Here is a 19,640-nt window from a genome sequence, read left to right as displayed (position 1 = left end):
TAATTTACTAACCTATTAGAAAGTAGCTTATTTACTGAAGTACTGCAGCCTACGTAAACCCAATTTTGAGGTACTTGTACTTTACGGAGTAAGATAAAACTTGATGATCTCTGAGGATAACTCCTGAGCTACCCAACAGTATATAAACGTTATTCAAATGACCCCTACTTTCATTCTCTGTAACATTAAAGTGATGTACACATTAATATATATATAAGATATGCATTAATCTGAATTTGGCCATTCGGCATAGTGAGTACTGTCAACACTTTATAATGACCATCATTAATAAATGAAGAACTTATAGTTAATTAAAATTTAGTTATTAGTTATCGGACAGTAAACAAACAATGAGATGCTTCGTAAACCATTTATTAAGCAATTGTGAATGTTTATAAAACATCCATATAATGTTTATAGATAAACTACACGGTATTTATTTACCATTTGTGAAGTATTAATAACATCAGTTGCAACTTTACATAAATACTTGTTTAATAAATGGTTTAAAAAGCATTAAAAAAGTAAAATAACTATTATCTAAAGGTTGATTAACTAGAAATTTAACATTTATTATGATTAAAGTTACCTGAGTACTTTTACTTTTGATAGGCCTACTTTAAATACATTTTAGTGAAAATACTTTCCTGCTGATTTTGCATTTCGTATATTTTCATTACAGTAAAATATCTGAGTACTTTCTCCACCACTCCCCATTTTAAACATTTAATAAGCGACTGATTTTCTATCTAATATTTTAAATCCTTGAGCTTCACAGTGATGAGTCTTGAAACTTGAAACGACGTGTGAATGAAAGTACCTATCCGGTTTTGTAAGTGGTGCTTTGTCGCCTGTCCATTCAGAGTCGACTGCCTCGTCAGCCTTTCTCTATACTGCCTAACACAAAAGACCACCATCGCCTTTCTCTGCAACAATAACGCTGCTGAACATGACCAGTGACATCACCAAAACTGCTCATTCACTGGACAGACATAAGTAACTTTTTGGTGGATTTTGCCTTTTGTCTTAACAAACCCAACATCTTCCACTTTTCACAGTCTCCCAGGACCAAGGGATGAGGGTTGGGGATGGACTGGTTGCCGTGGAAATGGACTCTCATCCCATCATTGAGCTGATGAGCAGAGAACAAAGTGTGGACACAGAAGGACTTGTTTCAACGGAGCAGCTGTAGAGCTTTTAATGTTTCTGGAGGGGTTTTGTGTATTTTTGTGGTGTTACAATTGAATCAAAAGACATGTCTGGGACCAAACCATGTGAGTAACCTCTTCAACTTTATATTGTTTGAATAGTCGATAATTAGCTGATGCTTTATCGATCTGTTTAGTCTCTGTGTTCGTTACCTGTGTCATTAATTAAACCACATCTGTCACAATTAATGTAGTTTAACTCTGTGCATGTGTGTGTGCAGCCCATCAAGAGTTTCCAGACTCTGACTCTGATCCAGACGACTTATCAGGGGAACTGACAGAGATGGTGTGTCTGGAGTCAGACCTGCAGGATGGACAGTAAGGAGGGGGGATGTTCACAACCTGGCAACCTAAAACTTGTTTTAGTTATCCAGCAGGGCTTGTTACTGATGTGTGAAAATGATTTATAGGCTACACTGTTAATCAACAAATGATAGCCACACAAATATAGAACTAACCAAGCATATGTCTGATAAACAAACAAACAAATAAACAATACAAGAACGCGACAACCTAAAAACTGTTAATCAAACAAGATTTACAGCCGTGCTGGCAACCCTGTGAAGCTGGTTAAAAGGGAAACGATTGAGGGTGCTAACCTATATCTCCAGGAATGATGAATAGAATCATGATTTGACGTACAAATCGCTCTAAGAATGAGGATTAGCGCCGGAAGTCGAGCCCGTCCATGGGATAAACTCTGTATGGTAGTGAATGGAGAAAAACAAATAGTTTTTTGATCCCGCTTGAATTGTGCCGTGAACTACACATATGATGTTTGTTGACTTAAAAGATAATTTTTCAAGTCAATGAAGTAGCAGTTTGTCTTAATTTAAGTAAAAATATCATCTAGTTTTTTGTTAAACCACTCAGTGAACTACATCGTCTCGCTCGACATACGTCACCACCACCACATGGCCGCTGACTCAGCTCAGAAAAGGTACTAAAGAATATGAGATTCATAATAAATCTGGTCATATTTACAACTGCAGTTTTGTGAAAGGATAGTTTGTCAGTTCTGTGAGCTGCTAATATACAGGAGCAGCTCTACAATGTTTAAGTTACAGATGGTGGTGACTGTTCAACGAGACGACGTCACTAACGCGACCGTTGGCTGTGTAGTCTTTCTAATAACGTATTTTCACAGTTTTATATTTCATTAGTTTTAAGACAAACTGCGGCTTTATTGACTAGTGAAATGATCATATTAATTGACAAACATAATATCTGTCATTCGTGGCACATTCTCCACTCACTACCATACAAAGTCATTCTGAAATAACGTCCAATGGGAAACCAGCAGGGGCGTGACTTCGGGCTCTAGTCACGCAAGGTACCATGGTGAAAAGGAATAAGGTTTTTTCTTTGTTTTTTCCCCCTTTATTTGGAATATAAGTTGTGCAACAATATATGGCACATAACACATCAATTTTAGGCTCACCAGACAACGGATAGCTAGGAATATAAAGTCGACACAGCTCCGTGAGGCTCCGTTTTGAGCTAACATGCTCTGGCTCACAATATTAGCATGCTAATGGTTAGCAGGTACAGTGTTTACCATGTTCCGTGTTGTAGTTTAGCCTGTCACCATGCTAACATTTGCAAATTAGTAGTACAAAGTACAGCTGAGCCTAGTTTTGCAGGTATTTTGGTCATAAAAGAAAGACATTTTAGATGATGGTGCTGTAGAAAAAGTCAGGGAACCACCAAAGTTTCCAGGTCACTCTTGAAAAAGAGATTTTGAACATAATGAGGCTTTTACCTGGTTAGATAAAGAATATATAGGCTAAATACAAAGACAGTTGGATTTATATAAAGGATTAATAGACTTTATGCAGTTAGTTTGATTCATCCCCTGGAGACCAGGAATGTTTACATAAAATTTCATGACATTCCCATTCAATTCAATCAACCTGGAACAAATAGAATTTTAAAAAATGTAAAAAATACTTTATACTACTAATTTGTGTGTGACGCTTATCGCAGTGTTTTCATCTGTCTCTGTGTGTGTGTGTGTGTGTGTGTGTGTGTGTTTCCTCAGGATGAAGGAGGTTGAAGTGGGACATCACAGCGTTCTGTTGACACGCTGTGACGGCAAATACAGTGCCATTGGTAACCAGTGTACGCACTACGGCGCGCCACTCAGCAAAGGTAAAGAGGAACAAGGTGTGAGTTGTGAAGAACAAAAGAGGATGAACACCATTTAATTTACTGACATTTTTATCTGTGACATAAAGTTTATTCACCATACTGGTGGGTTTTATCCACATAGACAACTTCATTCAACATTTGCTTGCTACACTTTAAAAGTGTAAAACACTTGTACACGTTAAAGATCGAAACATTTGGAAAGACAGCATTTTCAATATGTTCTGCAGTTTAGTAGGTTGTCTTAAATTATAGCTACTTTTGTTGACACTAGCACCAAGTATGTAAATGATGTGTGTGTGTGTGTGTGTGTGTGTGTGTGTGTGTGTGTGTGTGTGTGTGTGTGTGTGTGTGTGTGTGTGTATTCAGGGGTAATCACAGGCCACACAGTGCGCTGCCCATGGCACGGCGCCTGTTTCAATGCCCATACAGGAGATCTGGAGGAGTACCCCGGCATAGACTGTTTACCCTGCCACGAGGTACAAACTATACAAAGAGACAGACAGACAGACAGACATTCACCTTTCAAGGACATTTGCTCTCAACCTTTAATTTGTCTTTTTTCTGTTTTGAAGGTCAAAATAAAAAACAGCAAAGTGTACGTGTCCGTAAAAAAAAAGGTTAGTGTGTTGACTTTTTTTTTTCTGTTAATGTTACTTTGTACTTCCTGTCTCATCACATCATTGTAAATGTACTCTGTTTAGTAAAAGGAAACAGTGACACGTGGTACATGGGTTTGCGAGGGTGTTTGTGTTTGTATTTTATGGAAGTATTTTGTGTTTGTATTCAGCAATTCTAACAGGATTTTTGCACTTAAAGAGGTTAAAGGCAAAGTGCTCCTCTAAAACATTTCAGACCATAAAACTCCCCTCTGTGGTAAGTTTTGGAGATATTGGGCTTAAGGATGTCTGCCTTCTCATGAATATAACTGGACTAGATGGCATTCAGCTTGTGGTGCTCAAAGAGGCAAAAACTACATTTGAAAAACTCCACAGTAATGTCTCTCTCTAGAAATCATGAACTGGTTTCTCACAATAATCCACAGACCTTCTTGTAAGCAGTTTCATGTAGGAACTATTTTCTTTCTACCAAACTTCACAGTGGAAAACTGCACAGATGGAAGTGTGCATCTACTCATACATGAGAGGCTTGTGACAGCCCATGATGTGAACATTAATGGTGTCTGACCTCCTCAGATGTGCCAGTATGTTCCTCCTATTGATGAGTTTATATGATTGTGTGTTTTCCATGATTCAGATTCTGAGGCAGGAAAAAAGAATAAAGAATATGGGAGCTGCAATACCAGGAGACACTCGCACTATTCTGCTGCTGGGAGGAGGTGAGTGTGGAAACCTCTACGTGTCTTTATGTGCTGCTGTAATTTAAAGATGGAACAATTGGTGGATTGATTGATTAGTCGATTGACAGAAAATCAATTTGCGAGCAATTGATTCAATCACTTTTGAAGCAAAACATTTTTTTGGTTCCGGCCTCTCAAATGTGAGCATTTGCTGCTTTTATCTGTTTTATACTATTGTAAATGTATTATCTTTGGGTTTCTGCACGTTGGTGTGACAAAACAAGACATCTGAAGATGATGTTTGTTGCTGCCATGCTGTCATTAATGCATTTACTCTTGAGACTACTGAGGACTACTATATTAATATTACCACTACTTGTATGGCATGTTTACCATCCCTGCCCTGCATTTAAAGAGTTTCTGTATTTTGGTTTTGGTTATACCCATTTATTTACAGTTAATAAGCATAAATAACTAAACCGCACCTACAAATTGGACTAAAACTATGAGCTAGGGCCATACTTTAACTCTAAATATATACAAAGATGGTGCCTTCTTATATTCTGTACATGGTAAGTATAAGTCTAGCAGATATTATATATTGTCTTGTATTGATATGTTGATTAAGGTGCTTCATTTGAACTTTAGAGAGACTATTGCCAATAACTTTATTGTGAATAGTAAATATGTACATACACCGTTAACAACAGGTATGTAGAATACCGAAAAAAAGTACAAGTATGTAATAAACAGCTAAGTATACTTCATAAATCAACAGTAAGATATTCTATAATAATATGAGGAAGAAGAAGAAGACGGAAAATAAGTTATGTCATAATTTGAACGTTCAAGCTGACAGTAAATATTATTGGATGATAAAAAGCTACACTAGTAAAGTAATCAGTGTCATAGCACGTAGCCTATGTCCAGATGTTTTCCTGGTGTGTGTGATGGTGTGTTAACTCTTTGTAAGTACAGGAGCTGCGTCGTTGATCTGCGCTGAGATTCTCCGGCAGGAAAACTATGGCGGCAGAATCATCATGGCCTCCAGAGACGAACTTTTACCTTATGACAAGACCCGACTCAGCAAGGTGCTGAAGTGGAGTAAATGACATGATATGGACATCAACAACCTTTTAGTGATGAATATGAGTGTATTATTTTTTTAATTGACACACACACCATGCACCTTTTTTTTTTTTTTTACAGGTAATGAATGTGGAGAGCGACACTATTGTGCTGAGGAGGATGGAGTTTTTCCATCAGTACGATATTGAAGTGTGGCTCAGGAAAGAAGTGAGTTGATCTCTCCTCACATCTTGTTGTGTCAATCCTCAACTTACTTGTTACTACGTTCTACTACCTAATACTTGTATACTCCTGACAAAAAACATGTATCTTGATCTGGATGGATTCATAATGCACTTTCAAAAGCCATGTTGTGTGGACCCTCGCTGTGTTTACAGGCACTGTCAGTGGACACAGACAAGAAGACAGTCACGTTTGATGATGGTTCAGTCCAGAGCTATGATCAGCTCCTCATATCAACAGGCTGCAGGTACAGACAAATACACACAGCCCGAGCCTTTCTGGGGCCCAAAGCAGCCACTCAAATGTGCCAATGTTCACACTCATACTTAAGTTGAGTTATACAGTTAAAATCAGTGAAAATGAAAAAATGAAAAAAACAAAACTACCCAGTAAAATCTTAAAATTAAAATATAGTACATCACGACTTTAACAACTGCTAACAAGCATTTACCTGTACTTTTTCTGAACTCTTTTTTTTTTGCGATTAACAGTTTTTATTATATCGTTGTTACCATTAAACAAAACAAACATTTAACAAAGAAGGTTATAAGACAACAACATATCATTAAGAAAAAAAGAGGAAACATTTTTTTAAAATTGACAAAGACGGACAACAGAGCGTAAATAAACATAACACGAGTTAGTTAATTTTCTGCTCAAAACCACATTTTGACAAAATGGCCAAAAAATACTTTGTGTATATACACTAACTCTATCAAACCATGGTATACTGACTCAATATCAAATCATTGTTCCAAAACACCAGCGCGTTTTTTTATCCAATCCGAACATATAGTCAATCGTAGCACAACGACTTTCAAAAAACATTTGGTAGCATTTGGATTATTTTTGTTTCAGTTCCACCTGAACAATAGACAACACAACACAACACAAGATTTTTACAAGTCAATTTTAACATTTCTTAGTTAGTGCAGAATGTGTCCATTTTTAGCAACATGCTATATAAAAGTGAGCTAGTCGTCTTTACTTCATAGAACGCACAATAGAAAAAAAATAGTAAGGGACAGATTTGTTGCAATAAAAGTTTTATTAGCGACATGAAGTTACTGCCAGTGATGATATCAACATAAAATCATACATGCCCTTTGGTTCCAAATGTGTGAAATTAAACTAAACAAATACAGTGAAAAATGGCACAGAAGGGAAAACACAAAAATTCACAATCCTGTTCTGATCTACTAAAACTCTTTAGACTTTATCTTAACTCTGTATAAGGAGAGTGATCATTGTTGCAGCACCACTACACTGCACTGCATTGCTTATAAACAGAGTCATGGCATGTCCTTTAGAGCAAAGGGTCTTGATGTGCCCGGCATGAAGCTGGATAATGTCAAGATGTTGGAGACTCCAGAGGACGCCCGGCAGATCCACGCGGGCAGTCAGGGCTCTAACGTCGTCCTCGTGGGAACCTCTTTTGTTGGTACGCTGTTTGCTGTGTGTAAAATATCTGCATTCTGATCATTAGTTGTGTGGAAGCCAAAAAATGACAACATTTTTTCTCTACTGCACCCTCATTAAGGTATTTCTTACGTTATAGGTATGGAAATTGCATCTTATTTGATAGGGAAAGCCTCCAGTATCACAGTGATTGGCAGCAGTGAGCTGCCGTATCAGAACACACTGGGTCGTGAAATTGGCAGAGCCACAATGTTGGTAAGAAAGAGAGACAGAGAAAGAGTAGTGCGTCGTGTACTCATTTACTTCTCTGTTCAGTTAGGTTGTTTAAACTTCTCCTCCGGTTGCTTCTCCTTCAGATGCTGTCAGAGAAAAATGTGAAGTTCTACATGAACGCTAATGTGACAGAGGTCAGAGGTGTGGATGGCAAGGTAAAGTGGAAAAACACAATTTGCTTTGTCAAATACAGACTTGAACATCACCTACAATATGTTTGTTCTGAGAAAACATACTGTAAACACCCTCTGTTCTATCTGTCCTCTGTCTCATCATTCTTTCTTCCTCAAGGTGAAGGAGATTGTGCTTAAAAGTGGAGAAGTTATTCCAGCGGACATTTTGATTGTTGGTATTGGTAAGCGCAAACATTTTTTTATGATCATATTTATGTCTTTTCTGCTCATCCCCTTTTTTACTCTTTAATGTTTTTGCATTATCAGTCAGACATCACTTCCTATAAAAACTGAAATGTCTTATAATGATCCTTCGAGAATGCCGGACAGCTTTCATAGTAAATTAAAGATATTTGTTAATTTGGTACCTATATTTGATCATCACTGGTCATTGAGTAAATATAATAATATTTCACATCAGCTAAACAAAGAATGTGATTGGCATGTTGATCTTTGGAGCTTCATCGTCCTGTACACTATTTTGCCACAAAAGCTCTGAAAGGAATAGTTTGAAATGTTGCTTGTTCACTTTCTGACAGAGAGATGATGTCTATCAATCTGTCTTTTTATAATAGCTATACATAATGATGTAATTCTTACTCCTGTGGACCCAAATTCCCTCTTAAAATGTCAATTTGCTGAGTTATTTCTTGGCCGTAAACGGTAATCTCCATTCGTTGCCTAGCAACTGCACAGACTTATGAAATAGTCTGAAACAAAACCATGAATTGTTGTTACACCCAGTTTTTATAGATATAATTAAATATGTATAACATTATATTTAATCAGCTTTAGAGGCAGATTTAGTTACATTGGTGACAGCCAGGCTAGCAGTTTCCCCCTGTTTCCAGTCTTTGTGCTAAGCTAAGCTAACCATCTGCTTTCTGGAGCTTCATATTTACCACAGAGACATAAGATTGGTGCCAGCCTTCCTCTGTAACTTTCCACCAGAAAGAAAGACAATCTATCTCCCAAAATGCCAAGGTTATCCTACGACACAGAAATAGTCCTCATAGATTTGATGATTTTGAGATGAGAGCTGAGATGAACGGCCTCATGACATTAGCAGCACTCCTACGAATCCTGCTCAACCCCTTTTGTCCTCCCTCTTTCTTCCACCAGGCATCAAACCTAACTCAGACTTCCTAAAGGGCAGCAAAATAAAGATGGACTCAAAAAACTTTGTTACAGTCGACAAGGTCAGCAAGCCGTTCGCCTGATTATCTATCTGTGCAACACATAACGTCTCTGATGAAAATGTGTGTTTAATCGAGCTTGAATTCTGCAGTATTTGGAGTCCCACAGACCCCATAATTCTAGTGTTTTCCTTTTTTTCCTGACATTATTAAATCTTAATATTTAGAACAATATTGAAGTGGTAACCCTGCTGTTTGCTGGAATATATACTTACGTATTAAGCATCCCCTGTAAATGAAGTATCAAGCTGGCAAAACAGCATTAAGCATGTTTTCTAAGCTGTTGAATAGAGCGCAGGTTTTCAGGAGCCCGAACAGAACAAAAGGGGTTAATGAACTTGTGCCTCCTCACAATAATCAATACATTCTGCGCCGTATATCATCACTTCTCTCCCTCCTGCAGTACATGCGCACCAATGTCCCTGATGTGTACTGTGCGGGCGACCTGGCCACCTTCCCCCTGACGATGGCCAAGAACCAGCTGGTCAACATTGGACACTGGCAGATGGCACAAGCACATGGTAATGTAGTGACACTATCCTAGTAGATAGACTTTGACTGACTGGCTGATAGACGTCTAAAATTATCTTGTCACACACGGATATTTTGGTCCTGACCGAACAAACCAAGTTGTTGTAGTTGTCTGTAATTTACTCAGATTTACTGACTTCATCCCCCAGATATGATATCAAAGCTCTGTGTAACATCAACTTTCAGAGCTGGAGTGTCTGTTCTTCGGCAGCAACACAGTTTCATGGAAATCCATTCAGTAGTTTTTGTGTAGTCCTGCTGACAAACCAACCAACAAACAGACACAGGGTGAAAACATAAAAATAAGACCCCAGATCAACAATATGCTGATTCGCACAGGACTGATTTTACTTTTACTTTACAAATTCACCAACATGACACATTTTCACAGGAAGAGCTCAGAGATCAGGAAAATATGGCACTGTGAGTAGAAGGTGGAGCAAGTAAATATTGGGGTCATGGTATGTGTTATGTTTAAAAAATAGACTTTAAACTGTGTATATCCAGACATATAGGCTGCTTGTTATCACTTTGTTTACCCCTTACTATCTATTATTGTTTGTAATATAATATGTGTTTAATATCTGTGTCCATAATATCTAGTCTAGTTTTATTTCCAGTTAAATGTTGTTTCTATTGTTGCTCAGGGAGGATAGCAGCTCTGAACATGCTGAATAAACAGATTGAACTCAGCTCAGTTCCTTTCTACTGGACCGTCCTACTGGGTAAAACCATCCGATATGCAGGTGGGCACACACACACACATACACACACACACCTGTGCATGCTGTATGTTTGTGTGTATTTTTTAAATTGTTCAATTTGTACACCAGACCTTAATAGTCACATGATTGAGTTTGTTGCAGCTCTGTTACACAGAAACTACAGCCCTGCAGGAGCAGATTATGGAGTCAGATGTAGGAATATTGTTTAGACCTAACTGGACGCTTGAATCACACAGATGTTTGTCCTGCTGCTGTATGATAGATTGCTGATTTTCCCACTTATTATGTTAAATGTAACTTGTGTTTTGTTCTGGTTGTGTGCAGGCTATGGCGAGGGATACACTGAGATTGTGATGAAAGGAAACTTTGAGGACAAAAAGTTCCTGGCATTGTACATCAAGTATGTTGAGAAATACAGCTGCTGTTGTTCACAAAACACATGTGCAATCAGAAAATAAATGACCAAATATGTATGTTTTAACATTTTTACTTCACCTGCAGGGATGATTCAGTCATAGCAGCAGCGAGCCTAAACTTCGACCCAGCGGTGTCTGCTGTAGCTGAGAGGCTCGTATCAGGAAAAGTCATCACAAAGAAAGAGGCTGAGTAAGTCAAATCTGTCTGTAACTTTCACTTTCCTCTCAGTGATGGAGGGTTCGCAGAGATGTCGAGAGATTAATTTGCTAACAAGTTAAATAATGATATTTCAAAGTTAACAACTTGCCTCTGCTGCCCCCAAGTAGCCAAGAACTCAGTGACTGCAGGTTGGAAAGGATAAGTTCACCTAAAAATCAAAATGCATTATTTACGCACCCTCATGCCGATGGAAAGGCAGGTGAAGTTTCGTAGTTTACAAAACATTTCTGGAGCTTCACAGCAAAACAGTGTTGCAGCATTCTCCTCAACAACTGAAGTAGCTGGGGACTTGTTTTAAAACGTTAAAAAAACAAAGGAAAACAACATAAATTGCTCGTCCGGCATAATGAAAGTCTCCAGAAGCACCAAGATCCCAAATTGATTTGAAAAGACGTTATTTACACCCTTTTTTAAACTGAAATCATCACTGTAGCTGCTAGGCTAAAAGCGTTAGCATGCTGGGTGCATGAGCTCGACTGCACATCGAGGGTGTAAATAACATCTTATCAAATCAGTTTGGGATCTTGTCCTCGTCTACTTCAGTTGTTTAGTGGAATACTGCAGCACTGTTTTGCTGTGAAGCTCCAGAAATGTTTTGTAGACTATGGAAACTTCACCTGACTTCGGCATGGGGGTGAGTAGATAATGACTGAACTTTAATTTTTGGGTGAGCTTATCCTTTAATTGACCTGGGTTTTTCTAACATCGCCAAGTAATATATTTTTTTTGTTCTTTCAAATGTTTCGGCAATACGTGAGAGGAACAAACTGGGACAAGCACACCAAGCACATCAGCTGATGTAAATCCAAATAAAAGCATATCCTCTCTTTTTTTTTCTCTCCCCGACAGATCAGATGACCTGAGCTGGCTGCAGTTGTCCTGATCTACACTCTCCTCCACTCAAGTACTCAACACATCATCCGTGCGTTGTCGACATGCGGAGTGTCGTTCATCCGTCTCACTGTCACCACTGTTCTGACAGAGGACAAAGACTTTGGAGACCTGGATGACAACGTTTGATCCAGAAAAGACAGACTTCACTGATGCCGTGGTGTCAAAAAAAGTGAAGTTTACATTTACAGCGTTATACTGTACGTCATACAGTCATGTGAGGGGGACTCCACCATGAAAACAACACATACCTCAGATGAATGCAGCTTTCGGGGACTTCAATTTTTAGTCTTACTATTTTTTATTTATTCACTAGATCTTATTTTTTAATTTTATGGTCAAGAGACATCACGTTTAAGATGCCTCAGTATGTTCTCTGCTGTTCATATTGAAAAGGCGGTGTACGCTGCTGGAAAAAACACAAGTGACCTTAATGGCCACTGTGGTCCGGTCAATGAGTCGGAGGGCGGATTAGGGGAACAGAGGGCGGGTGTGTTCAGCTCTTTGAAGCAGAGATGCTGAAATAGGCAACGGCGACAAAACACAGCAAAAGGGGACAATAGGCCTTCGCCAAATAGCACACAAAGGCAGTGCGACAGAAACCTGCACAAAAGAAATGCTGTGTTTTCCTCTCTTTCCCCCTCTGGCTCTCTGCTGGTTTATCACTGTCTTTACCTCACACCTCCACATTTACTCTTTGATTCACACTGAGCGCTTTTCCTGTCAACAGCACGCCTCTCAGTTCAATGTATCTAGGGGTTGCAGGTGTTTCAAGGCCAGTACCAGTTATGATATTTGAGAATTGAAGGTGCACGTGGCTTTTTATCTTACTAATGTTGTATGTTAAAGATTTGAAACTTGAGGAATCCTTAATGGAGAAATAACTAGACAGGAAACTCATTTTTGGGCTAAATAGGAGAAAATTAAACACCTTACAAATCAAGTAAAAAATGACATAAAAACAGTAATTATCTAGAGATAGCACCAATATTTTACATTGATATTATCATACTAGTATCACAGATCATTAAGGATCCATATTGCAATATTTTTTCTTCTTTTACTGGCAGAGGGCAGCACTGATTGCCCTGATATTCCTGCAACCTCACATCTCTCAGAGAAGTTACAGCATTTTTTTGTCAAGTAACAGCTTCAAATTAAAATTGTATCTACCAGGAACACTTCAAGCCGCCTGACTTTGCATCCAGCTATAAGTAAGAAATGTAGTGTTTTAAGGATTCTTGAGGTAAGATAAATATCACTTCTGTTCTCCTGAGGACTGAAAAATGTTATTTGCCTCTAATAATATGGAAAAGGAAAAGCTACAACACTGAATAACAGTCTTCTTTTTTGGAAACAGCATTATTATCAATGCAAAGTGAACCCTTATGGAGAAATAACAGAGATGTACTTGTCATTTCAAATTTTTGTTTTGTGTTTCACTTTGTTCATGCATAAACAAAAATCTCAGGCACAACAGCCCCGTCTCTCTCTTCTGCTTTCATTGACTCTTCAGTGTTGATTCAGTCGGGGAACACACACATTTTCTGCCATCTAGTGTCCAGCAGCGGGAGTGTTTCTAACAGGAACGTAAACCTGGACACTAGATAAAATGTGCCTCTTTGTATATTCAGTTCAATAATCAGGTAAAGAGTCACATAAGATATGTTTTGTTCACTGCTCTGGGATCAAACAAACCACAGTCAGCCATGGAATGATAAGAATTGTAGAATACCTACATCCCATTCAGAACATCAGCTGATACAGATGTTCAGCTGAAATATCAATGCATCTAACCCGACTTTTTAAAAATTTCACTTTTGAATTCTTTCTTTAAATTTAGCTTTTTTAAGTTGAACAGTAAAGCGCAACAAGACAGTAAAAAGAGAGGGGTCATGTCCCTTCCTGGATTCAGGATTTTGCACATTAGATCAGCTAAAACACTCAAGAGTTTCAACTTTTAAACACATTTTGTTAGAAGGTGACAACATAGTAGGACATTGTCACAGTCACATTTCAATTTCAGTTAAACACCTCCACACACACCCTGATGGAGGGCTTTCTCTATAAAAAAAGAAAGAAAACTGTTAATCATGTGAGCCTTCATCCATTTAACCCTCCTCTATCTCACTGACCTGCGGACACGCACATGTGAGGTGGGTTCAGTGGTGTTATCCTGATTGGGTTTCAGTCCTGAACGACTTTGGGTCTTTTCTGTCAGTGTTACATAATTTAGAGGCACCAGATAAACAGTGCAAATCCTCTATTAAGTTTTTAACAGGCCCATTCAACAGGAGGACGTCCTGCCCTCGTACACTGACAGCCGTGGCACTACATTTTGCATCCGACAGAGGAAATTGAATTGGCAATATGCGCTATCTCTCCTCAGTCCAACGATCTTTATTCTGTGCCTTTATCTGTTTTAATCTGTGAACAAATAAAGCTTTAGATGTCTAATAGATAAGGTGCATATTTGCTCCTTTAATTCAGTCTTCGCTCCTGTTGGTCAGATCCAATCAAAGCCCCTTTCTATTTGCCCTCTTTAGGAAAAGTCTGTCTCAATGCACACTGGCTCTCTTTCAACAGAGCCTCTCTGTGTGAGATGTAACGCTGCCGCCTGTTGGCCCTGTACAGCTCCATCCTCTTCTCCTCAGCCTGGGGGTCCTCCAGCACTCCCTCCCACCTCAGACTGTCCCTTGCCTGGGTGTTGAGCTCTGCCACGTACCCCTGCGCTGTAACTCCACCACCACCACTGGTTTTGTCTGTCACTATCGGCGGGGATGGTGAATCCTTGAGGTGTTTTGTGCTCCTCCGGCCGCTGCCAGCGAGCCGCTCTCCGTCCTTCTTACTAGTGGCTCTGAGCTTGGGCAGCTGGCCTCGAGACTGACCCGGACTCTGTGGGGGCAGCAGGGACACCCGAGGGGTTTCAGGAGGCAGAGATACAGCCAGAGGATTATCTGTAGGGAGGCAAAGTAAACATGTAGATGCATGCACACTGGCCAACAAAGCGGAGGGTTTAGATTACTAATGACTCCCTCTGGAGTTGGAGGGCTAATGGCTTGGTTTACAGTAATGAGCTGTAATAGGTCAGTGATGGGAAGTGACACTAGGGGCCCATTCTCTAATGATCTATTCACCCCTGCAGGGAATCCGCAACCAGCACCACATGATCCTCATACTGGTGTTTACATACATTGTGCATTTACAGTGACCTTTGTTTGAACTGCCAAAAGCGATGATACAAGAGGTTCAATTCAAATTATTTCCCAATTCCTCAACTCTGCAGCATGACTAATGATAAATGAAAGCTGTGAGGGAGATTTTAGGGCGTTCAGTTTACATGAGAAGACTCTCTGTGTTCGTTGGCATTGTTTTCTCCGTCAGGAATTCTAGAGGATCCACTTTTATTAAAAAAAATGATGCACAATAATTGAATTTCCTTTACTGTAACAAAGCCTTTAATCTATATTTCAATCCTCAATTTTCTTGAAGGAAATGCATGAGGATTTCTTTTTTTCAGATTCCAATCTGGTTTGTCCTTTCATGTTGTTGACATGTAATACAGATTTACCCCCATCTCTACTTCCTTTACTGTACTGCAGTAAAATATCACAAAAAACAGAAAAATAATACTCCCACATTCAAAGTTGAACTTTTACAGACCATTAAAATGTCTGCTGGCATTCAGACCTCTGCTTCTCTACATTTCAGAGGCAATTATCATGCTTACTCCACTTCATTTATCAGAAAGCTGTAGATTTAGTGATTAAACCTAATCTGAGTTTACAAAATATGATGCATTCACTAACAGTGAATAAAGTAGTTAAAATGAGCTCTATCTCAACCAAATACAACAGTTTACATTGCTGCTACTTCTTCCGCTACTGTAAGAGTATTACCTGTATTTTCTGGAGGAGAGGTGGAAGCAGAGGCTTTCTTTCTTTTCTTCTTCTTCTTCTTCTTGCCACTGGTCCTGGATGGCTGCAGCAGTTTACAGTGTTTGTCTTCTGGCATGATGTCAGTGCGGATGAACAGGTCTGTGTCTCCCTGATGACATGGAGGCTAATCCTGAACACAGAGACCTGGAAAACTCCGTGTGGCTGAACAGCGAGTGTCGACAGCTGCTGTGACCTTCAGTGCCGAAGATAAGCTGCTTTTTGTTTCTAGGTTAACAGTTTGTACATCCCCTCATGTCAGAGAAAGGCGGTAAAACGGTGTAAACAGCTGGATGCTAACATTGCTACTCAGAAGTTTAGCTAGTCATCGGTTCCCTCTGCAATCACGCTGTAGTGACGCGTCTCCACGGCAACAAGACACGCCTCGGTTAGATTCACAGCCGCGTGTCCTGAAACTGCTTTCAAAAGGTCTTTTGTTTCCCGTACTGGTTCACAAATTATCAAAGGTACGTGTTTTTAAAACGTAAAACAACATAAAACTTGTATTGGTTCGGGTAAATAAACCCCAAGAGGTTAGCTACAAACTCAAGCATGCTAACACTTTACAGCGTACAAATACTGCGATGACTCAGTGTAGTTTAGCATCGCAGTAAAGTGCAGCATAATGAACATGTTTATGCAGGTTATTGACAGAATAACCTGCAGGCTGAGGGGTAGATGATAAGAACAGGTGAGTAAGAACAGTATGAACATATGCAGCGATTACACGTGTACTGTAATGTAACTAAGTACATTTACTCAAGTACAGTACTGAGGTGCAAGGGGCCCTATGTATTTACTATCTGATTTTTTACTATATTATAATCGTTATAATACAAACTCAGAAGTGTATATATATATATTTTTTTATAACTGAATAAACAAGCTGTTCTCAGAGGAAAATATGGTCCCCAGAACACTGTCTGAAGCTAGAAAGGTGGCAGGGTCCGCCACATATAAACAAAGTGAAACAGAAATTGTGTTGTTCTTTAAGGTCAGTTTGTTTATTCAGTTTATTCAGTCATGAAAACAAAGACTTTGTTTACTTAATTTGTTAATGCATAACAAAAAATTAATCAATGAAGATCTTTCTCTTCTGATTAAAAAATTCTTCACCAAAACTACATACTGCACTTTAAAGGTTTTATTTAAAATATTTGAGAAAGAAAATGGAGAGCAGCCAGTCTGGCTGAAAGTGAAGAGGAGAGCCCAGAGGACCAGGGAGGTGGCCTTTAAACTGTTGACTTGGAGGCTGGAACCAATCCGCTCCCGAGACAACCCTCACTCATTATTCACTCAATTAACCAAACGCACCTGCAGCCAGTCACACACACATACAGGTAACACGACAGAGAGGGAATTAATAAGCTGGCTGTCACAGCTGCAGTGTCTTTGGGCTGGTTAGGTGAAGCAAACAGGCCGGGTGGCGGAGAAAATAAGATGAAAACTAAGCTTGATTTAAAAAAATATTCCCATGGGGAGTAATAATTATGAGATAAAATGTCATACTTTTGAGATAAAAACTCACAATTATGAGATTAAACAATCAAAATCATGTAAATAAAAAGTCAAAATCATAAGATAAATGTTTTTATCTCATAATTATGACTTTTGTATCTCATGATTATGACTCACCATGGGAAACCTTTTCATCATGCTTAGTTTTCATCTTTTTTTTTTTGTCTAACTGGCGGAAATGGACTTCCATATATATGTGATATTGGGCTATAAAAAAAGACTGAGTCAGTATTCGGGGCTAAATAGTTGGTGATGTCATCACAGTGATATCAAATCTCAATACAAGTAAGAACACATGACCATCATCTGAAACCAGAGCAGTGTGAGACCTGTTGTTCCAAACTATTTTAAGCCCTTGGATAGATGTGGGCAGTGGTCCTTCAGTCATTGATGAGTTCTTTGAGTGAGCTGAACAGAGCTGGCCTCGAGCTGATGATAAAGAACAAGGAAGAGATGTTTGTCAGTGCATACGAAAAAGACGATAATAAAAATGAATTATCTTTATGTAACACTCAAAGACGTAGATGTGAAGATATAAACTCATAAGCAACACATTGCACTGTATCTTAATTTAGTACAATTCAGTTGGTCTGGTATAACCAGTAGGCTGGTAGCTTACTTTGGATAGATATTGTGCAAATGGTTTACAGCTTGTTTTCACCCCAAGTGGCCAATGAATCCGTTATTACGGATTCATTGGCCACGCATATATCCAGAACAACTTTGGCATTCATTTGGAGTCATGCTTCAGGCCATCTGATGGATTTCAGTCCTATACTTACTCTCCTTTTAGCTTTGTTTTTGTTCTCCACCAACTCCTGAGAAAAATATCTGTCTCTTTAGCTGCTAGCTGCTCCACTATGTTCACCAGGTAATCATTAATTTTGTCAGACTGGTGTTTGGCGTTGAGCAGGTAGTCTTCTGAGCTTTTTCACTGCTGCTTTGAGAGCAGTGGGAGTGAACCAAAACAGTAAAGTTACACCAGAAAACCAAAACAATGAACTAAAACAAGCTATTAAGCCTCTACAAATCTTTATAGCAAGTTCTAGCTAATGTTTTGTGTTGGTGAGAACAGCTTCAGAGTGGGTTAGTGATTTTCTGTGGTTTTGTCACATCGAGTGACCCTTACGGTCATGTGAGCCATCGTCAACATTAAAAAAATCCTGGGGAGGTTACCGGGGAAACGATAATGTGTGATACCTACAGTGCTCAGTGGAACGAGAGTTTCATAATAACTGACTCAGCAGCACTTTCAAGGCTTTACAAGTGTTAGCTAAGTGGGCTAAGCAATGATTATAGTGTTAGTTATTCACTCAATAAAGTTACTAACCTAGATCTTCATGAATGACTGATATGCTGTACCAATCGCCCAGAGAAAGAGCATTAGTGTCCTTTTACCATGGAAAACACTGGTTCTGGTTGAGTGAAGGGACGTGTCAGAAGTTGCATCTATAGCAGCTTTAATGGCCATTTCAAGGTAAATACATATACAACCCTTATTTTAGAAACCATTGCTTTATCTTGTGCTGTTGATGGACCATTTAAAGCTACTACAAGGAACTTTAAATTGGTTATTAAACAGTCTCAATTTAATACTGATACCTCTATATGACCCACATAAGCAAATGAGACCATCAAGATTGGCTATTTCTGTTGGCTATTAGTTATTATGGTAATTCTTAAAGAGCTCATATTATGCTTAGGGCCCAAAGTCCACGCTAAAGGGAGTTACTGTCTCCCACAGAAACGCCTGGTTTGGAGTCGAGCCTCTCGTCTCTATGTGACAGGCGTTATATAAATATATACTTTTATGTATATATTATAAAACATACACGGCTGTTCAGCAGCCATGGCTACCAGCTGGAGCAGCGTTATATTCGATCACACTACTCTACTCTGCCTCTGATTGGCTACATCCTGCCCGTTAAGTAATGCACATGGGCAACTCTCATCAAAGATTGAACAGAGGCAAGATGTCTCACTCCAAAGCTAAATACACGGTCTGTAAAGGGGCGCTACAGCAATGGACCATATGAAAAATGATGTGTTTTGTGAAAATTAAAGTATGTAAACTTTAGAAAATTTGCATAATAAGACCTCTTTAAAGCCTGTCACCAGGAGCGACTGATGGTGCTCATACTACTTTCCCAAGGAAAGTTACATATGGCAGCTTTAATCCCTGGCAATGGAAGGATTTATATTATTAGTGTTTTTATTTCTCCTTTAAAAGAAACAAACGTTGGCACGCTTATTTGTTTAAGTGAAAAGTATAACATGTGCAAAAGTGTTTTTACCGATGATCGAGGAACTAAAGACGCTTTCTGAAATCGTTTCCTCTAAAATCGCTGCATGGGGAGTTTCATATGTCGCCTCTGA

At 39.0% G+C, this 19,640-nt stretch overlaps 1 protein-coding gene across 1 annotated transcript; it reads left to right on the top strand.

Moving 5' to 3' along the window:
• The first annotated feature begins 1,443 nt into the window (after positions 1–1,443).
• aifm5 (apoptosis inducing factor mitochondria associated 5) lies at positions 1,444–11,803 on the top strand. Its single transcript, XM_073479910.1, has 18 exons — positions 1,444–1,526; positions 3,250–3,359; positions 3,726–3,835; positions 3,932–3,976; positions 4,614–4,695; positions 5,635–5,747; positions 5,866–5,952; positions 6,123–6,214; positions 7,278–7,408; positions 7,526–7,641; positions 7,743–7,814; positions 7,951–8,014; positions 8,955–9,031; positions 9,432–9,549; positions 10,207–10,305; positions 10,609–10,684; positions 10,786–10,890; positions 11,770–11,803. The coding sequence occupies exons 1-18, from the start codon at positions 1,492–1,494 to the stop codon at positions 11,801–11,803; spliced, it is 1,566 nt and encodes a 521-aa protein (XP_073336011.1). The 5' UTR covers positions 1,444–1,491.
• Positions 11,804–19,640: the final 7,837 nt, after the last annotated feature.

This window comes from Pagrus major, chromosome 13 (genome assembly GCF_040436345.1).
Source record: "Pagrus major chromosome 13, Pma_NU_1.0".
In the NCBI taxonomy this organism is placed as follows: domain Eukaryota; kingdom Metazoa; phylum Chordata; class Actinopteri; order Spariformes; family Sparidae; genus Pagrus; species Pagrus major.
This window is presented reverse-complemented; position numbering and strand designations above follow the sequence as displayed.

Excerpts from the sequence above, each read along its gene's own strand:
- aifm5 (XM_073479910.1), top strand. The coding sequence starts at position 1,492 with ATGGTGTGTCTGGAGTCAGACCTGCAGGATGGACA. Across the intron at positions 5,953-6,122 it reads AAGTGTGGCTCAGGAAAGAA|GCACTGTCAGTGGACACAGA; the intron begins GTGAGTTGATCT and ends CTGTGTTTACAG. Across the intron at positions 7,815-7,950 it reads TCAGAGGTGTGGATGGCAAG|GTGAAGGAGATTGTGCTTAA; the intron begins GTAAAGTGGAAA and ends TTCTTCCTCAAG.